Below are 22080 nucleotides of genomic sequence, written 5' to 3' on the forward strand. Positions count from 1 at the left end.
TATATATGATGGTGTGAAAATTGTTTCAAAAAATATTTTGCAACGAGAATATGCTTCAAAATTTGAATGGAATCTGGAATTAAAAAAAATACCTCGCAATGACATATACAAATATGATCTATATGGAGCTAACCCACTTTCCCACCCAGAAAAATGTTCACAAGTGGATCTTATAATAGTCAGACCGCAAGAGAAACACACTCCATTTGTGGAGGTTGTAGAAAACACGATTCCTTAAGGCATCAAATCATGCTTTGATTTAAAATTCTAATATAAAAATACTCACACATCAAAAAAAAACAAAGAAAGAAAAACGCGTTTCTTTTTGATTTTGTTAAAAACTAGATGTCATCTGTGTCGAATGAAAATTTGAAAAAATGACTTAATCCTAATATTTGTTTTATATTTGTAATATAATTAACAAATATTTTCTAACTCACTCATTATTATTCTCTATTCAATGAATTTCATAAGGGTAATTTTAAAAATAAAAAAATTAACTGATTATAACTAAATTTCTTAATTATTGTAAAATAATTAATAATTAACAAGTCTTTATAATAAGAACCAAACAGAATACTCCTAAACTTATATAATATAAAAAGAAATAATAGCATTGTTGCCTCTAAACTATTTGTTCAAGCTTCTGGTATCCTAAACTTAAATGTTGTATAATTTTTTCTTTCAATATTTGAAATAATATGTTAGGCAACCAGTTAATAAAAAAAAGTTAATTTTGAATATTAATTGACCTAACAAATTATAAAAGAGTACATTAAAAATTATAGAAAATGACATAAAATTACAAATAAGAACCCTAGTTATAAGAAAAAATATCTGATTAAGTTCATAAAATAGTATGATAATTTATAAATCTCCCCACAAATTGTGTTATTTATAAATGAACACATTTTTCAAAATAGCTGAAAATTTTTGGAGGATTTATAAATTTGAAAAAAAACTTACAAATTATAACACTATTTTGGGTGTTTAAGTGATATTAATTTTTTTATAAGGTATTTATGTGTATTTTTGGGTTTTTTTTTTGCAATTTTTCACTTTCTGCACTTTTTAATTCAAAATTGTCAAAGTTACAGGAAACCCAATACATCATTTTAATGTTAAAGGAAAAAATTACATGATGACGCTGCTCAACAGATAATTGAGGGTCAAGAATATTCTTTAATCCTATAAAAATCATTAATAAGTCCTGCTATATATCCATGGTTATTGTAGTGCACCGCAATCCATAAGAATTTTATAATTAATGCACCGGCCATAAAGTGACCGGCGGTGGAGTGTGGGTGCGTGTTTGCAAATCCAACATATATAACTCATTTAGGCACGTGCAAGTTGACTGGTCTACCAGTGTGTATTTGCGTAGTCTAAGAATAAGCTTCACTAAACTAATTAATAAATAAATATATAAATTAAACCTCCTAGTTCACACTTCACATGCATGCACATAGTTAGTTGACTAGTACCTTGCTACCTTATATATATATATATATATATAATGTTACATTCAATTAAACTAAACCAAACCATGAGCAATTAAGAGTGAGCCAACAGTAATATATCTCACTAGCATGCCTTATATTTGTGAAGATAATTGCTTGCCTGAGATGGGAAATATGAGGAGCTCAAAGAAGACAAGAATCATTATGGTGCCATATCCAGCTCAGGGACACGTAACTACCATGCAGAAGCTAGCCATGGCGTTTCTCAACCTTGGGTTCGAACCAATAATGGTGCTTCCACCAGTGGCTCTGCCACGTACATGTGGAGGGGGAAATGCACCCCCTCACATGAGAAAAATTGCACATGTAGTATGAGAAATTTACAATCTTATACCTTATATTTTTAGCTTTTTAAGCTCTCTAGACTCAATAAAAAATATTTAGAGGTCTAAATTTAAAACTCACATCAACCTTATTAGCATATTTTTAATAAAAACATCTCAATATATTTTTTCAAATAAAAATATGTATAATTTTACTCATGTTAATATTTTTTGGCCTAAGGTAATTAATTTTAAAAAATTCGAAAATTATTTTTTAATTATTTATTTTTAAATTGTATTGTCCTGCACCTCCCTACCCAGGTCTTGGCTCTACAATCGGATTATCGTTCATCATCATCACCATCGTGGTGATCAGATCAAGTGGGTCGCTGTATCCGATGGGTTTGATCAGAAGGACACTGCCACAGCAGATTTCTTTGGGATTGAATCAGCCATGGAGAACACCATGCCTGGTCAGTTGGAGGAGTTGATTCAGGAGCTTCGGGATGGCGGTGGCGGCACGGTGGTTTGTGTGGTGGTTGAATTGCTGGCTTCTTGGGCTATACAAGTTGGCCACAAGTGTGGTATCGTTGTTGCTGGGTTTTGGCCTGCCATGCTTGCGACTTACAGATTGATTGCTTCCATACCTGAAACGGTTCGATGCGGCCTCATTTCTGAAACGGGTATTTGTATAGTTATTTAACTCAATTTATTTATCACGAAACTCTGAGAATTATTTCTTATCAGTTGATCGATACATACAACACCTGTAAGTGCAAGGGGATTGATCTCGATCCCTTACTTATTTCATTTAATTCATGGGAAAATGATAAGTAAGGACCTGATAAGAAGATTAATGTCAAATCAAAATTTTTTTTAAAGATTTCAATACTAAAACAAGGGAAAATGAGTTATGAATTTGGAAGTCTTAATCGTGAAAAGGTCCTAACTTGACATTAATATTCTTATGATGTCCTTATTTGTTATTCTCTTAATTTTCATTGGGAGGCAGATATCATGAAAAAATCTATCTCAAAAGATACTAATAAGGAGGAGTGTGTTATATTTATAAACCACATTTTTTAAAGATATTCTAAAGTGGGACTCGTAACACTAAATATAAGTCAATCAAATTTTTATCATTGAACAACATCATTTATCAGATATTCTTACTAACAGACTTAGTGTTAGATTTATGGTTATATTCAGCTAGAGACAATTTAACATGAATCCAAAATTCTTTATCTTATGTTCTTATAGTTAAGAGACAAAATTAAAGTGTATATATATATATTTATATATTTTTTATTATCAAACTAGAAACTAAAACTGAAATATTTAATTTACGAAAAAGTGCTTATTTCAATAGTTCATATAAATTATAATAAAGCAAGCATAACTTTTTTTTTCCTTGCAATTGTATGATTTATATGTATACAAATATATATATATATATATATGAATGCAATAATATGAAGAATCTAACCTAAAATCTTTGATATACTTGTCTATAGGATTTCCACAGCATGATTTCCACAGCAAGATGCTGTGCTATCCTGTGGCAGGTGATCAGTTCTTGAATTGTGCTTACATCGTTCAAGTTTGGAAGGTAGGTATGAGGCTCAATGGACTTGGACTGAAGGATGTGGAAGAAGGACTGAGAATGGTGATGGAGGATGTGGAAATGGAAATTAGGTTAAGGAATTTGCATGATATTGTTATTGGAAGGGATGATCATGTGAAGGAAGATCTTAATTTGAAGGCCTTCATTGAAAACATGAAGAAAGGAGCTTGTTAATTAGAATGTGCCTTTAATTTTGTTCAGGATGTTTTTTTTTTTAATGCTTAAACTTTGGCATCTCGTGTATTTGACCCAAACTAATCCAGTTGACACCTTGAGGATATCTCTTTGAGAGGCATGCCTTCCTCTGAGAATTTAATTGCTACTGCATATCTAAAGCTTGAACTTAAAACTACTAGTTAAACTAGAACAATCTTGTTATTAGTAGATACAAGTGCTTGGTGGTATTTTATTCAAGAGGTTAATGTCTAGTAAATTTTCTTTTCTTTTCTTTTTCATGGTTGTTCTTGCAAGACATTTGTAAGTTATCTAAAGTGTTTTCCCTAAATGTCGTTTGATGTGATCTTCCCTAACTAATTAAAACAACCTTCTAACTAGCACATTGTCTTGATCTACTTAACGAACTTTATTAAGAATAATTTTAAAAATTTAAAAGCATGAACTAACTTTACCTAAATTCCTTGGTGTATGTAAAGTTATTAACAAATCCTTATAATATAAGGATCAGAGAGAGTATTATGTTTAAAGACCTATTGTCTAGCTATTGTTGATTGCGGATTAATAAGTAGAAAATAAGACTTTAATTAGTAACTTTTGTAAAACCTGCGGACTTATCATAGAATTAATCGAGGTTTTGATTTATAGTTTATTAGATTGATTCAGTATCTATTTGGACAACTTGAACTTGCCCATCCTTGGTTTTTTTTTGTCATGCCCATGAGATCTTGCAAAATCTATATTTTAAGTTTTAAATTTGTAAATATTTTTAAAAAAGAACTTTTCAAAAAAAAAGGTAACCATAAGAAAATTATCTGTGTTTAAATAAAAATAATTAAAAATATAAAAGAAATAACATTAAATTAAAATATCCAATTTTAAATCAGGATTATATAGACAAGTACTCACCATGAATTCCCATATTTCAGGGGCTATTTTCAATTATAGGCTTTTCCAGAACGGACCACAATGCGATAATTTTAAAGAAAAATGTAACTTTTAAATCCCTATACTTTACATCCAATTTGCTATTGATTCCTCACTTTATTTTCGGTGCTCTAAGTTGCTACAATGTTTTCCGCTTACACTTTATATCCCTACACTTTTAGAGGGGTGCTGATGTGGCATTAATGGTATAAATTATACTAATATGGATAATAACATCATTAATTATATGGTGATATGTCAGTTAGTGGCCGATGTATATTTTTTCTGGGGTAAAAAAAAGAAAGGAAAGCTTATATGTACCCCCTTCAATTCTTATTATAAGACACTTTTAACCATTTCATGTATATTAAAAATGTTCATTTTTTTCTTAATATTGTAAAAGAATGATATGTACTTTCATTTTTATCTTTTCTTTTAAATAATGATATAACTATATTAAATACCTTTACGTTCATCAAGAAAGGATAAAATTGAAAAAAGTATGTAAATAGGACCTTTGGGATTTTTTTTAATAATCAAAAAGTGAAAAAAAATTGTTCTAACTCCAAACCTAAATAATATATTTTATATACATTAAAAAATAATAAATTATTTTGAACCCAACCCCAAACCTAACTTTAGAATACAAAATCACAAGAAATGCACCCTAAAGCACAGAATTGCAGTGAACCTAAAAATAAATACATGACATTTTCTTGTAGCCTTAAACCCTACTTATATATATATATATATATAATTATTAAAAAATACACATCAACTTTTCTTTCTTTTTTTCTCAAAAAAATACACATTTGCAACTAACTGACACGTCACTATATAATTAATAGTGTTATTATTCACATCAGCATAATTAACACCGTTAAGGCTACATTAGCATCCCTTTAAAAGTGTAGGGACTTAAATTGCAGATGGAGAAAACTGTACAGACTTAAAACATCAATAATAAAATATAGGGACCAACAACAAATCAAGTACAAAGTGTAAAAATTGAAAGTTATGTTTTCTCTAATTTTTACATCAACATGCCCTTTCAAAGTAGTTGAGAACAGAAAATTATATACATCATGGGTTATAATTTTGGAATTATATTTTTTTGTGAGAATACTTTTAATTTGTTAGTATATGTAACTTCAATCTAGAATGTTTACTTCAAAATTATATTATCAAAATCAAATTTTGGATAATTTCAGTTAAATTTTTGAAAAACAATTAAATAAAATTATTTAAATTTTTTCAACATATTTAATATAGTCGTTTGGGAAAATATATCAAGTTGCATACTGACATTAAGATTATAATATTGTAAAGTGTAAATCAATAACTGTGCTCGATAATGCCACCCAAAAATAATATATTAATACTTTTGTGAAACCGGCACACTATTCCATGGATTTGTTCAGATATGGTGATATAAATGGGTTGCCTTTATATATCCGGAATCATAAACATGTAAGAATGGGTTCAATAATTTAAATAACAATGCTGTGGAATGGTCTTTTTCTTGTATTCAAAATAAGGAAAATTAAATATGCAGAAGAAATTTGTAAAGGATTTGTAATTAAAAAAAATTAAATGAGCGAAAGTACCTACTTTTATTCTAATATGTACCAAAATTTCAAAGAAGAATAAAGTTTGGGAGTGGAATGACCAAATTCAGATCATATAAAAAAAAAATTATATATTGGTATTGTGAATATTGTTATGGAATTGGACGTTTTCTCGAATATATATAGTTCACACTTTTTCTTGAAATATGTCATGAATATTGATATCTCTTGGGTTCACAATTGTTCATAAAAATTTGTAGTTATATTATAAAATTTTATTAAAAAAGGAATTTTTTGGATAATGAAAAAAAAAATTCTTGAAATATTGTGTGATAATATTGGAAGAACCATGCATTTGGTGGAAGAAAGCTTGCATGCATGGAAGACGACTTGCACATATAAATTATATCTTCGGTGTCCATGGAAGAAACATGGATGCATATGGTTAGAGAAACTTTCATATGATGGAAGAAAAAAGCTTGCATATATGAAAGACTACTTGCACTTTTCTCGGTGTCCATATGAAAGAAACATCCATACAATTAAATAAAGTATGGTGGAAGAAAACTTAAACACACACACAGATATACATACATACATACATACATACATATATATATATATATAGTTTATAAAAAAAAACATTTGTTTATCACACACTTACATGAAGACTACTTGTTTAACACCCTTAACATTGAATTAACAATTTTACAAATATTTAAAACAATCAAATTTCACAATACACGTGACGAAAACTAGATTTTGTTTTTTTGGTTCTCATCAAGTGATGAGTATTTAGATAATCCAGATTTACCTTTTATTTTATATATTTATTTGGTATTTATTAAAATAAAAATTATAAAAATTTTAATAAATCTATCTTATATCAACAAAATGGACAAAGCAGATTTAATTTGAATAGTCCAATCTAATATTAATTTTTTTAAATTCTTATAACTTGACTATTCAAATATTCTCTAGATAGTGTAAATTTATATTAAAATTTTCTAGAATTCTTATAATTTTTTATTTTAGTAAAAATATGATAAAAAATAAAGATACTTTCTAAACTGGATCCTTAAAAAAATTTAGAAAAAAGTTTCAAGTAAAAAATTTTAAATCTAAACTATCCATAGTAGATCTAGATAGTTAATTTAAAAAAATTTAATATTAAATTGGATTATCAAAATTAAATATGTATTGTCCATATTTGTAATAAAATAGATTTATTAAAATTTTATATTTTTTATTTAATAAATGTAAAATAAAATAAAATGAAATGAAAACTGTAAAATTGGATCCTCCAAATTAAAAATCTAACCGGTTCAAATTGCGTATCACCTAGTCTGATCACCGAAATCAGAACCCACAGCAAGGATCCTGCTTTTAGGATCCACAAGAAAAATAAACACTCAGAGTCCAAGCTACAGTCAAGGGTCTTCCACCATCGTTAGGCCATACACAATCATTTAGATCGAACATATAATGCATGAAATAAAACATAATCCACAATCAATAGCACAATATCCAACAACATTCACAGATTCAAACAATACAATTTAGCCAAAATAAGGAGCATTACAAATCAGTTTTCAAACTTCTACTGAAGTCAAATCCTGACACTTGGTATTTGTAATAAACTCTCAATTGATAGCATGCATATAAAGTATACAAAAAAGAAGTGGTCTGGTCTGTTTAGAGGATGGGAGATCACTGCTCAAGTGTCTCCAAATGTTTACAAAATTTTTATTCTATGACAACCATCCAACACCATTGCAATAGGGTGAAAAACAATTGCCTATAGGTATAAGTAATGGTTTTTGGTCATATAACCTACCTCCGTTACCTATAATCTAAGGTAACAGTTTTTTCATACTTTAGGCCATGGATCATAAAACCATTAGCTTATAGTGAGATTATAGACAACGGGTTTAGAGTGCTTTAATATGCAATGGTTTTAGCTAATTAAACAAGTAATGGGATAGAATTTCAATAACTAAAAGTAAATTTTTTAACTCATATGCTTAACTATAGTTGTTTTATATTACTGATTATTCAAAAATGTCATAATAAAAGTGATCACTTTCTAGTATCGAGTTAAAATTTAGTGATTGTACAACTCTTTTGAGCGTTTCCTTTTTGCTAATTACAGTTTAGGATTTAGGTGATAATCGGCCTGCACCTTTTGAAGCCAATTATAATATCCTAAACTAGTAAAATCATGTTGAACACACAAGTTGTCCTCTACATTTACTTTAATTTTGAGAAAATGACACTAAAATCATAAAAGAAAAAATTAATAACAGTTAAGTTTTTAATAATTTTTTTAAAATAATAAGTTATAAATATTAATTCAAACAATTATAAATAAAAATGTTAATTTCAAACTAAGAGTTACTTTTAAAATTTAAATGTCTTATTTTTCATTGGAACTTTTAAATTTATGATGATTTGGATTGATATTTGCAACTTATTTTTTCAAAAACTTTATTAGATACATAACTATCATTAAATCCTTATTTAGGAAATTAATTGTCATTCTCCTTTTACTTTTTGAGAGAATGATAATTAGATCCCTAAAAAAACAAATTAAAGATAGTTAAGTTATCAATAAAATCTTCTAAAAAATGAGTTATAAATATTGATTCAGACAAATATAAATAGAAATCACATACCATCTGAGAGTTATATTTGGAACTTAAAGATTTTATCTATAATTTAAAATTCTGAATTTATACTAGTTTAAATTGATATATATCTGCAGCTCTCTTTTTTCAAAAACTTGACAACTTAATTCTCATTAATACAAAATTTTGAGATTTCACTGTAACTCTCACTTGCTTTTTTGCTATATATAGATCCAGAAAGAAAAATTTGGATAATTTTACTAAATCAAAACTCAAAAGTTTATAGCCACACCCACACTTCATCAAAAGAGAGTCAGGGCTTGTCTCACATTTGACTTTTGGAATGTGCTTTTGACACTTTCTAAAAGTCAAATATTATTTGGATAAGAGTTTGAGAATAAAATTACTTTCTTAAAGTACATTTAAATGTTATTGAAAGTTCATTTTGCAAATGTACACTGCAAGTACTTTTGAATTTAGAAAAGCTAGTTAAGCATATAATGAGATAGGAAAAATTTCTAAAGTTCCTACATTACCCTTCTTCCTCGCCTATTATTACGGACCACAAAAACCACATGCAGCTCTAGCCTCTTGCATTATTTTCATCGTCATTTCGCTAGTGTTCCCACAAAAAAAGAATAAATTACTTTCATATTAAAAACATAATTTTTTATATCTTTTGATATCTAAAAATTATTTATACATCTTTATTATATATGTTATTCAACATATAAAATTTTATATTATCTATTTTCTTTTATTATATATATTATTAACCATTTTAAATGTTATACCATTGTTTATATATATTTTTGGTAAATCAAATTACACATAACAAAAATTACATATAATATATTCTATATGTCTTTTTAAGTAACTATACATTTAAAATTATTTTTCATTGTATATCATCCAAACATTTCTAATAGAGCAACCTTTTGAAATTTTTTATCACATTTTTTAAAAATTTCTAATATATTACATTATAACAAAAATTATAAATTATTATAAATTAATATCATTTTTTATAATTATATATTCAAACGTACATTTTACTATACATAATTTAAATAACTTTTAGTTTATTAAATTAAATTTTAAAAAATATATCTAAATATAAATTTTGTTATAACAATTAATTTTTATTAAACTAATTTTTATTAAATAATGAACTTTTAATAAATTAAAAACTGAATACACACCAACCTTTTTTTCTCCGTAAAATACACACACACACACGTGGGTCAAACTTCATATCAATAAGAATGAGTGTGGCTGTGAGTACAAAAGTCAGATCCCAACTTTTAGGCTTTAATGTGGGCTTATGTTGAAGACTAAAACTACTTTAATAAGTTTTGTTTGGTGTCTTGGCCAAGAAGCAAACTTTGTTTGGTGTAATGAAATTGCTTTGGTTTTTCAGGCCTAGAAAAACATTTGCATTGGTTTTGAATTTCCATATTTGATGTCACTGAAACAAGCATTGTTAAACTAAATTAAAAGCACCTCTCTCTCTGTTTTGTTTTTTCTTTTTTCTTTTTTTTTTTTGCATTCATAATATTCGAATGCCTGATCTTATTTAAAGAAAACTGAGTTTATAAAACCATTGTTAGTTATGCAATTTAACTCATGGCCAATTTTTTTATAATATTTACTTTTTTGTTCTCATGTTTTTCTTTAATTTAACTCATGTCGGCAAAATAAAATTTTTAAATTATAAATAAGTCATGTTATAAGTACTTTTTATTTAGAAATAATAATAAATTATAAATATTTTATACATTTTAAAAGTTATATAATCACATTAAGGATTACTAATTATATTCAGAAATGTCAATTTTAATTTATTTTTACGATGCTAAAAATATTTGATTGTTATAGCAGTTTTAATTATTACTAACTTTAATCGTAAATTGCATCTTTTATTTCTTTTTTTAAATGAACAAGTAGGATGATAAGACGAGAACCGGCAAAAAGAAAAGTTAACAATATATGGGATAGAGAAAAAATATTATGATAATTTTAGAATGGACAAACTATATAAGGTCCAATTGTCTAGTCAAATATTTTAATATATGATTTTTATTATTAATAATGGCGCAGCAGAATTTTGAAATTTTATCCATGTGAATTTTTATAATTAAAAAACTCTATGTCCTAAAATTTTATTGGAGAACTTAACCTAATGGATGTAAGAAGATGGAACTAAGTTTTGTCCTAATTAAAATAAGAAGTAAAAAAAGAAAAACATATAAACGAAAATAAAAAGTACGAAAAGGGGCCCAAGAAAAACAAGAAGAAGAAAAAGCCTCAAGGGTCAAGTGAGTTTTGCTAATTTTTCTGCTTATTTATAATTTTAAAAAAATTTCACTTCTAAATAAATAATAATTAAAATAAGAAAATAATGACAATAATATCTGTCAAAGAATCGAAGATCAGTGAGCGGCTACGGATACGTGTCAGCATCTGATATAATCCAAGGAACGAAGGAATATTTCTTTTAAAAATATTGTATCTGAGCGAAGTGGTGGGGCCCACAAATAGTGACCGTTGTAACTTGAACGTTAGCCTCGTCCCCGCCTTCACCATCTCTTTAAACGACAGAATCTGAAACCTTCCAGACCACGCCACACAGTAGCTTTCTCTTGAGATCTATCTCTTTTCTTCTTCGTTATACATATACATATATATATATATATATATATTTCTCACCTTCCTCTGTTCTCTGTGCAGTGTACAGAAGAAAATACTTCCCATTCCTTTCTCAGATCTCGAGATCTCTGTTTCTTCTCGATCTTCTTCGTCATAATTTTCTCCTGTGAGTTGCTGAATCCATCCATTAAAGCTCCAGAAAGATGGGTATGGTGCTGGTGATATCGCTGCCTCTGATTCTCTTCTGTTTAATTCTGGGTTTTGGATGCTACTTCCTCGGACGAGCAAGAGGAAGACAAGACATAAAGACCAATCCTCAAGTCTTTGGTGTGCCCACTCCTCCACCAAATTCTTTCCCTTCGCCTCCTCCTCCTCCTCATCATTCAAAGCCAGACAACACTGATAATGTTTGATTCGATCAATCATAATGTATTAATGTTAGTCTTTCGTGTTCTTCTTCTATTGTATATGTGTGGGTATGTGGGTGATTCTCTCTCTTTTGAAGAAATCTCTTCTATGTGGTGTGCGTTGTGAAATGGCTGTAATATATTGAGTAGCATCTACGAGTTTTGAGATTCATTTTTGTAAGTTTTTATGGGTTTTAAGAGTTTAAGGGCTTTCAACGATTCCCTCTGCATTCTAAACTTATACGCAGTATAATTTCTTCCTTCAACTTTAAAAAATGGTTCACTGGACACCATGTTATTAAATAAAGTGAATTTTGACTATTAATTGATTCAAAAAATTACAAAATATATAGAGATCAATTTGAGTTTAATTAAGAGTTGAGTTTCATTTTTATTTTTGTTTGTTGCTTGTTTAGTGTTTTGATGATGACAGAGGAGGGGACGAAAAGAAGTTCCCCAGATTTGTTTTGGGATTCTATTGACAAATTGCTGAAACAGTATTTATGTTGACATTTCCGATCGGAGACAGTGTTGTTTGTTTTAATTTTTATTTATAGTGCTAGCAATCTAAGCATTATAAATATTTCTGGTACGATAAGCATTGTAAAAATATTTATATGAGTAAGGTTTTAAAAACTAGATTAGTTATTTAACCAAGTATAACAGTATGGTTCATGATTTATTAGTCGAATTATAGTTAAACAAATGTTAATAAATTAACATATTTTTAATTTTATGTATTGGAATGATACAATTATTTACAAACTTTGTAAAGCAATTTCAATCTAAAATTTAATACAATTTATTTAGAAATAGAGATAAATAATTTAAAATACAAAGATGAAGTATTTGCCCAGATTTCTTACATACATTTCACATCATTTTACACTTGGTTTATGCATTAATTCATGCGCTCCTTTAGATTAATTTTTTATAAGAATTTGGGTCTCATTACATAAAGGGTATTTTAGGCGTAAATATGACTTTGCATTCAAATTTTACTAAAGCTTTGATCTTATTTTTTTTATAAGTAAATTTTATTTGTGGAATTAATTTTAATTTATTCATTTTAAATTAGAATTTATTAAGAAAAGGAAACAATTCTAAGTTGTCTTGTGAAGGAAATGTATATTTGCATTGGTTGTGTTAGCATGTGAGACTTCCCATGAATTTATATCTAAATTGATGTTTGTGTTACATACTTGAGATGAGTTGTCTTCAATTGAACTAAGTGAGATTGGAGGTAACCTAATACACTCCTAATCCATTGAACTAACCTCATCATTACTCTAGTCACTAATTCCAATATTGTTCAAAACACTTGGTACCAAATTGGTCATTCATTCAGGGCGCAGGGTGTCTTCAATTCCCTTAGCTCCATTTCTCTTCCATTTATTCAAAATGGCACCGTTTTTATTATTAAAAAATACAGAAAAATATGATTTTAGATCTCAATGCTTTACTCAAATTTTACTACAAATTCTATGCTTTTTTATAATGTTTTAAATCTTTATATTTTTATTTTTTAATGCTCTAGATCCTGTAACACAACTCATGAAAGTACCTAAAGCATTGAAAAATAGAAGTAAAAGGACTTAGAATACTCAAAAAATAAAGAAACATATAGCAAAATTAGACTAAAATATAAAAATTTAAAATTATATTTTTTTAAAAAAAATACATACAAACAAAATATCCTTGGCCCATGCCCAGTCTAGTCGCACCTCTCCCTCTCCCTAATCTCGTCAGCATATATAATGTAAAGTACTAGAGTGTGGTTGTGAAAGAGAGAAAAGCTATCTCGCTGAATTCCTTTTCACAGTGTAAGATGGATTCATGCCTAACCAATAAAGGTTCATGTATATCCTCGCGCACTCTATTTGAACACGCCAATATTAAAATATTATAAAGTGCAAATCAATATAAGTTTTCATGGCCCTTTTGTTTGGTGGTGCGAACATTGAACTTGTCTGATTCTGTTTTATTTTTTTTTATGTTCTCAAAATAATTTTATAAAATGATTTTTAGAATAAGTTTAAAAAAATGAAAGAAAATATGTTTGAATCATTATTTAAAAAAATATAAATTGATGAAATAAATGATAAAAATATTTATTTTACTAATATAATTATCATTAATGAAAATGTAATATTTTATACCTTTCCGATAGTTTTGCGGAATAAAAAGTAATAAAACATCTAAAAGATGTTATAGTTTTTTAGTTCTATAGAACAATTTTAAAATTTTTTGTTTTTCATAATAAATACTCCTTTCGTTTAAAAATATAAAGTATTTTTTTAAAAAATTAAATGTTAAAAAATATAAAATATTTTTAATCATTTGAGGTGCAATCATTGTCTTTTTTTTAAAGTATTTTTATTCATAATAATTTTATATTTATTATAGGATATTTAATAGGTGTAAATATAAAAAAATAGGATTAGTTTGAAAGTAAGTAACTACTTTATTAAAAAGTAAGATTTGGTTAAAAATGTCTTATATTTTTTAACGGAGGAAGTAACATAAAACACATTTTTAAATAAGTTTTTTTTTGTTTTTTTTTTAAAAGAACTATTCTGAAAATATAACAGGTTACCAAACCGGAGATGCTGATGTGTGTTGGCTTTATGCAAACGAAATCATACCTGCATTAGTAAATGGGTGTATATGTATATAAAATGGGCTAAAATGATAATTTAACCTTTAACCTTTAAAGGATAGGTCTTAGAATATCTGGGACCTTAAATTTATTTTTTTATACATTTTTATCTCTAAGCATTTTTAAAATCATGGTAATCACCACTTGCTATTAATTTTGATTCTTAATTGATTAAAAAAATACAAAAAAGACTAAGAATCAGAGAAAATGACCCAAAAGTTACATAAAATGACCCAAAAAATTATAACTCATAATTTTTGGATCCTTTTATATGATTCTTTTAATCATTTTCTGTAATTTTTAAGATTATTTTTTTGTAAATTTTCTAGTTAACTATTAGTCAAAATTAAATAGCAAGGAAGGGATGAAAATGCACTAAAAACGAGTTTAGCTTCCTATATACTCATAGGTCTATAGTTTATGTAACACATAATTTAAGAAAATCAATTAGCTATATTAATTATGTTTAAAAAATTAGACTACAATACCCTTTATTACTTGTGTAAATTAAACCTTCATTAATTATTTCTTATGACTGTGGAGTAATTTAAAAGGTTTGCAATAAATGTCCATTAAAAAATGTGATTTTGTTTATATAAAAAATAAATTACAAATAGTAGTTTTTCCTATAAATAAAAATAGAGGGAGTATATATATATATGTGGTGTGACAAGTGTTTTAAAAATATTTTGCATTGAGAATATGCTTTCAAGATTTGAATGCAATTTGGAATTAAACAAAAAAAAAAACTCACAATAACGTATATAAATATGATCTATATTGGAGCTAACCCACTTTCCCACCCAGAAAAATGTTCACAAGTGGATCATATAATAATAGTCAGACCGCAAGAGAAACGCACTCTATTTGCGGAGGTTGTAGAAAACACGATTCCTTAAGGCATCAAATCATGCTTTGATTTAAAATTATAATAAAAATATTCACACACGTTTTAATACCCACGATTTAAAAAAACGCGTTTTCCTTTTTGCTTTTGTTAAAAACTAGATATCTTCTATGTCGAATGAAATTTGAAAAAATGACTTAACACTAATACTTTGTTTTCATATTTGTAATATAATTAACTAAATATTTTCTAACTCATTGACTATTATTCTCTATTTAATGAATTTCATTAAGGGTAATTTTAAAAATTAAAAACATTAACTGATTAAAACTAAATTTCTTAATTCTTGTAAAATAATTAATAATTAACAGGTCTTTATAATAAGAACCAAACAGAATACTCCTAAACTTATATAATATAAAAAAGAGGTTAATAGGATTGTTGCCTCTAAACTATTTGTTCAAGCTTCTGGTATCCTAAACTTAAATGTTATACAATTTTTTTCTTCAACATTTAAAAATAATATGTTAGGCACCCTGCTGATAAAAAAAGTTAATTTTGACTGTTAATTAACCCAATAAATTATAAAAAAATATATTAAAAATTATAGAAAATAACATAAAATTACAAATAAGTACCCTAGTTATAAGAAAAAATATCTGATTAAGTTCATAAAATAGTATGATAATTTATAAATCTCCCTACAAATTGTGTTATTTATAAATGAACACTTTTTTCAAAATAGCTGAAAATTTATGGAGGATTTATGAATTAAAAAAAACTTATAAATTATCACACTATTTTAGGGGTTTAATTGATATTAATTTTTTATAAGGTATTTATATGTATTTTTGGGTTCTTTTTTGTAATTTTTCACTTTCTGCAATTTTTAATTCAAAATTGTCAAAGTTACAGGAAACCCAATACACCATTTTAAATGTTAAAGAAAAAAATTACATCATATGTAAATTTAGGATGTTAGACGCTGCTCAACAAATAATTGAGGGTCAAGAATATTCTTTAATCCTATAAAAAAAATTAATAAATCCTACTATATATCCATGAGTTATTGGAGTGGATCGCAATCCATAAGAAATTTTATAATTAATGCACCGGCCATAAAGTGACCAGCGGTGGAGTGTGGGTGCGTGTTTGCAAATTCAAAATATATAACTCATTTAGGCACGTGCAAGTTGACTGTTCTATCAGTGTGTATTTGTATAGTATAAAATAAGCTTCACTAAACTAATTAATAAATAAACATATAAGTTAAACCTCCTAGTTCACACTTCACATGCATGCACATAGTTAGTTGACTAGTACCTTGCTACCTTTTATATATATATATATATATATGGTGTTACATTCAATTAAACTAAACCAAACCATGAGCAATTAAAAGTGAGCCAACAGTAATTTATCTCACTAGCATGCCTTATATTTGTGAAGATAATTGCTTGCCTGAGATGGGAAATATGAGGAGCTCAAAGAAGCCAAGAATCATTATGGTGCCATATCCAGCTCAGGGACACGTAAATCCCATGCAGAAGCTAGCCATGGCGTTTCTCAACCTTGGGTTCGAACCAATAATGGTTCTTCCTCAATACATCTACAATCAGATTATGGCTCATCATCATCATCTTGATGATCAGATCAAGTGGGTTGGTGTATCTGATGGGTTTGATCAGAAGGACACCACCACAGCAGATTTCTTTGGGATTGAATCAGCCATGGAGAACACCATGCCTTCTCAGTTGGCGAAGTTGATTCAGAAGCTTCAAGATGGCGGTGGCGGCACGGTGGTTTGTGTGGTGGTTGACTTGCTGGCTTCTTGGGCTATACAAGTTGGCCACAAGTGTGGTATCGTTGTTGCTGGGTTTTGGCCTGTCATGTTTGCGACTTACAGATTGATTGCTTCCATGCCTGAAATGGTTCGGTGTGGCCTCATTTCGGAAACAGGTATATGCATAGTTATTTAACTCAATTTATTTATCAAGAAACTCAGAGAATTATTTCTTACCAGTTGATCGATACATACAACACCTGTAAGTGTAAGGGGATTGATCTTGATCCCTTACTTATTTCATTTAATTCATGGAAAAATGATAAGTAAGGATCTCATAAAAAGATTAATATCAAATCAAGATTTTTTTTAAAGATTTCAACACTAAAACAAGGGAAAATGAGTTATGAATTTGGAAGTCTTAATTGTGAAGAGATCCCAACTTGACATTAATATTCTTATAAGGTCATTATTTGTCTTTCTCTCTTAATTTTCATCCGGAGGCAGGTATCATGAAGAAAACTAATATCTGAACTACCCAGGGCCATTTCTAAGGAACTTTTACTTTTGACAAAAAATCCATCCGAAAAGATGCTATTAACGAGGAAAGTCTGGTATTTGCATAAACCACTGTTTTTTAAAGATTTTTTGACGTTGTGATCATAACACTAAATATGAGTCAATCATATTTTATCATTGAACGACATTATTTATTGGATAGTGTTATTAACAAACTTAGCTAGATTTATGGTTATATTCGGCTACAGACAATTTAACATGAATCCAAAATTCTTAATCTTATGTTCTTATAGTTAAGAGACAAAATTAAAGTGTATATATTTTTATATATTTTACTATCAAACTAGAAACTAAAACTCAATATTTAATTTACAAAAAAGTGCATATTTCAATAGTTTATATAAATCATAATAAAGCAAGCATAATTTTTTTATTACTTGCAATTGTATGATTATTTCTTTTTCCTATATATATATATATATATATATATGAATGCAATAATTTGAAGAATCTAATCCAAAATCTTTGATATATTTGCCTACAGGACTTCCACAACATGAAGGAAAATTTTGCTCTTTACCAGATATGCCCATACTAGACACCCAAGATCTTCCATGGCTTACTGGAACAGTGACTGCAAAGAGGCAAGGTTTAAATTTTGGAAAAGAACTCTGGAAAGATCTAGAACTCTCAGATACCTCCTCGTCAATTCCTTTTCCGAAGAAACCAAACTCGAGAATTCTCAAATGAGTCTTTTGCCCGTAGGCCATCTTTTCAATCACATACAAACAAACAACAATCCAAGCTTCTGGGAAGAAGACAAGAGCTGTTTGGAGTGGCTAGATACTCAAAATCCTAACTCAGTCATTTACATCTCATTTGGGAGTTGGGTGAGTCCAATTGGTGAAGCAGAGCTCACAAGTTTAGCAATGGCACTTGAAGCATCAAGAAGGCCTTACCTTTGGGTTCTTAAGAAAGCATGGCTTGAAGGGTTACCAAATGGGTTTGTAGAAAGGGTTTCAAAGCATCAAGGAAAAGTGGTTTCATGGGCACCACAAATGGAGGTTCTGAGACACCAGTCCGTGGCGTGTTACTTGACACATTGTGGATGGAACTCAACGATAGAGGCTATACAGTTCAAGAAAAAGATGCTGTGTTATCCTGTGGCAGGTGATCAGTTCTTGAATTGTGCTTACATTGTTCAAGTTTGGAAGGTAGGTATGAGGCTCAATGGACTTGGACTGAAGGATGTGGAAGAAGGAATAAGAATGGTGATGGAAGATGTGGAAATGGAAATTAGGTTAATGAATTTGCATGATATTGTTATTGGAAGGGATGATGATGTGAAGGAAGATCTTAATTTGAAGGCCTTCATTGAAAACATGAAGAAAGAAGCTAGTTAATTAGAATGTGCCTTTAATTTTGTTCAGGATGTTTTTTTTCATGCATGAACTTTGGCATGCCATGTATTTGACCCAAATTAATGCAGTTGGCAGTTTAAGGATACTTCTTTTAGAGGCATGCTTCCCACCAAGAATTTAATCACTACTGCATATTTAAAACTTGAACTCAAAATTATTAGTTAAATTAGAATAATCTCCTTATCAGTGGATACAAGTGCTGGGTGGTATTTTTTTTCAAGATGTTAATGTCTAGTAAATTTTCTTTTTTTTTTCTTTCCGTTGTTGTTCTTATAAGACATTTGCAAGTTGCCTAAAATTTTTTCCCCCTAAATGTCGTTTGATGTGATCTTCCCTAACTATTAAAACAACCTTCTAACTAACACATTGTCTTGATCTATTTAATGAACTTTATTAACAATAATTTTAAAAAATTAAAAGCATTAACTAACTTTACACTACTACAGAATTATGCATATTTGATGGTTATTTTCCTTTATATTTGACAGTTAAAAATCGTCAAATAAGACACCGTCATTTATGCAGCTTGATATACTTGACGGTTCTAAATAACTGTCAAGTATAAGGTACAAGAACTTGCTTTGATTGAAAAAACAAGGTCATATTTGACGGTTAGATGTGAGAATCATCAAATGTTTATGTATATATTTGACAATTATGCTAAATAACTGTCAAATATATTAACATATTTGATGGTTATCAAAATAACCATCAAATGTGTTGCAGAATTTTTTTTTATATGGCAGTTGCGTTTAAGCAGGTCCCCTGCAATAGAATTGATATTATTTCATAATTTAGACAATCTAACAAATATATATTATCATCAGTAATATTCTTTTAGAATTAAAAGAACATGTACATATATATATATATATATATATGAATATATACACAGTCACATTAATTATAAACAAAAAAGTTGCAAATCTTAATCCTAAATCACAATTCTATCCTAAAAAATGAAACAATAATTCTATCCTAAGCCACATTCTTTTTGTCTTCAAGCTAGACCAAATGTGCACTCACTAAATGCGTGAATTTTGTATGATCCAAAGTTGAAATATATGTTGGCACCACTTTTCCACAACTTCATTGATGTGAGCATCCCCAAATTCTTCACAATAAGTGTCATCATAATACTGCAATTTAAATTATAACCATATCAAAATTAATTAGTTAACTAATGAAATTTTGTCATATATAAAACGTATATTTAAATTAAATATGAACCTTGGTAAGAATTGAAGTCTTGACGTGAGTGATGATGTCCCTATTGAATCTCATCACGCAATATCCACAGTCCACTGAATTTGGTCTTTGATGTAGGCACTTTAAAAACAAAACAAACAAAATATATTAAATTATTGAATAATCATTAATAAATACTTGAACAATTAATGTTTAAACATGTACCCTTATTACTGTCCATGTGAACAATTGGTCAAATGGTTTGACCCTAGGGACAGTTAAAGATTCATCCATGCGGTACAAAAACACAGCCTTAAAAACACAGAAGTTGGTAGTTTGAAATATCAAAAAACACAAGTATGAACTTAATTAATACACTTACTTGTTGATTAATTCCATCATATCTTTACGATTATCCAGTTGTCTACCAGCAGAACACAAGTAATAGGTGGCCAATTTCTCATATTTTTATTCAGCCGGATCAAGGGCAATCAGCATCCAATTATCCTTAAAATAATTAACAATTGTAAAGAATATATAACAAATTGAAATAGTTAATAAAATTGAGAAAACATATTAAATATAACAAAAATATTAATATTACCTCAGGAAGGTTCGGATGAGAAGGCTGAGCTACAATGCAACTGTCTCTCTTACTATTGGGACTAATATCCACAGGAGTGGATGTCTTTCCTTGGGATGTGAGCAACACATCAACTAACCGATGCAGCCTATCAACCTCATCTTGTAGTGCATTAAACTTAGCTGAAGAAGGCATTGCACCTTTTGATGGCTTTGTAGCCCCAAATACTTGCTTCTTAGTGACACCAAAAACCAACATCCCTAATGTGTCCGGGGTGGTCAGGATTACCTAATGCCTGACCCAAGATATATTCATCTTTTGGATACTCACCCTTTGAGACTTCATTTGAGATAGCAACCTATGTGACACAAATTGAAAAACTTAAATTATTTGTTTGAATGAAAAAATTGAATTTACTATGTCAAATTAATAATATTGACACTTACACATTTATTAGCTATCTCCTGAACATGCTCATCTGTAATGTTACCCTCTTTGTTGGTTCAGCCTTTTATAAAAAGAACATAGCGGGATATACTACTAACTCCTGTGCCTTCTCGCTCAATCTATGCATGTCAATAGCAAAAGAATTAACAAATAGCAAATATAATAAATAAATGTGGAGTAATTTTAAAATTAATAAATTAGTAATTAATAAATACCATCTTTTCCTCTATGCCTGAATACCCCCACATGCCCTTTCTTAAAAGGATAAGGATTTTTCTTAACCAACTCTTGATTTTGTTGGCTCAATTGCTGTGAAAAAAATTAAAATCAATTAAATTATAATATAGCATAATATTATTAGAAAATTAAAATCAATTGGTAAAGTAAATCACCTGAAATTCCATTTGAAAACAATATGCAACAAATTCATCCCATTGTTGTTGGGTTACTAAAGGTCTAATTAAAGTGAGGACCTTAGAACTAATGTTTCCACCTGCTCTTTTAATATATTTTGATCCCACAAAATATTGAAAAGAACGCATTGCTCTCCCAGTATTTGGAGGACATACTTCCTTTGACTAGCATCAATTATAAAGCTGACTGCAAAATATTAGCATGTTATTAGTAAATTGATAAACTATTATAGGCACAACAGTCACATAATGGTAAGTTAACAAATATACCTCTACTTATTCCCAAATATACTGCCTCGTAGATTGATCTGCCTTCTTTCAATTTTTGAGTGTGATAGGCACATTTGCTCTTGCGACAGCTCCAATATAGTTGATGAATTTATCTTTATTGTCCTTAATCGGTTGCCCTTTAGCATTCCATTGGAGGGGATATTTTTGTCCAGCTATCCTCCGTCTATTCA

At 28.5% G+C, this 22080-nt stretch overlaps 2 protein-coding genes and 1 pseudogene across 3 annotated transcripts; all 3 read left to right on the top strand.

The window, feature by feature from the left end:
* The first annotated feature begins 1560 nt into the window (after positions 1–1560).
* On the top strand, positions 1561–3607 carry LOC129298520 (UDP-glycosyltransferase 82A1-like). Of its 2 annotated transcripts, none has more exons than XM_054936940.1 (3): positions 1561–1829; positions 2105–2466; positions 3298–3607. In XM_054936940.1, the coding sequence occupies exons 2-3, from the start codon at positions 2238–2240 to the stop codon at positions 3579–3581; spliced, it is 513 nt and encodes a 170-aa protein (XP_054792915.1). In that variant the 5' UTR covers positions 1561–1829; positions 2105–2237; the 3' UTR covers positions 3582–3607. The 2 variants fall into 2 exon arrangements, with proteins under 2 accessions (XP_054792915.1, XP_054792914.1); XM_054936939.1 differs by having other exon boundaries at positions 1561–1826.
* A 7673-nt stretch (positions 3608–11280) lies between these two features.
* LOC129298522 (uncharacterized) lies at positions 11281–11931 on the top strand. The gene is made up of 2 exons (XM_054936941.1): positions 11281–11334; positions 11434–11931. The coding sequence occupies exon 2, from the start codon at positions 11556–11558 to the stop codon at positions 11763–11765; it is 210 nt and encodes a 69-aa protein (XP_054792916.1). The 5' UTR covers positions 11281–11334; positions 11434–11555; the 3' UTR covers positions 11766–11931.
* A 4729-nt stretch (positions 11932–16660) lies between these two features.
* Positions 16661–19082, top strand: LOC129298521 (UDP-glycosyltransferase 82A1-like; annotated as a pseudogene).
* Positions 19083–22080: the final 2998 nt, after the last annotated feature.

This window comes from Prosopis cineraria, unplaced genomic scaffold (genome assembly GCF_029017545.1).
Source record: "Prosopis cineraria cultivar Desert tree isolate PC_DT_omini unplaced genomic scaffold, ASM2901754v1 PC838, whole genome shotgun sequence".
NCBI lineage: Eukaryota > Viridiplantae > Streptophyta > Magnoliopsida > Fabales > Fabaceae > Prosopis > Prosopis cineraria.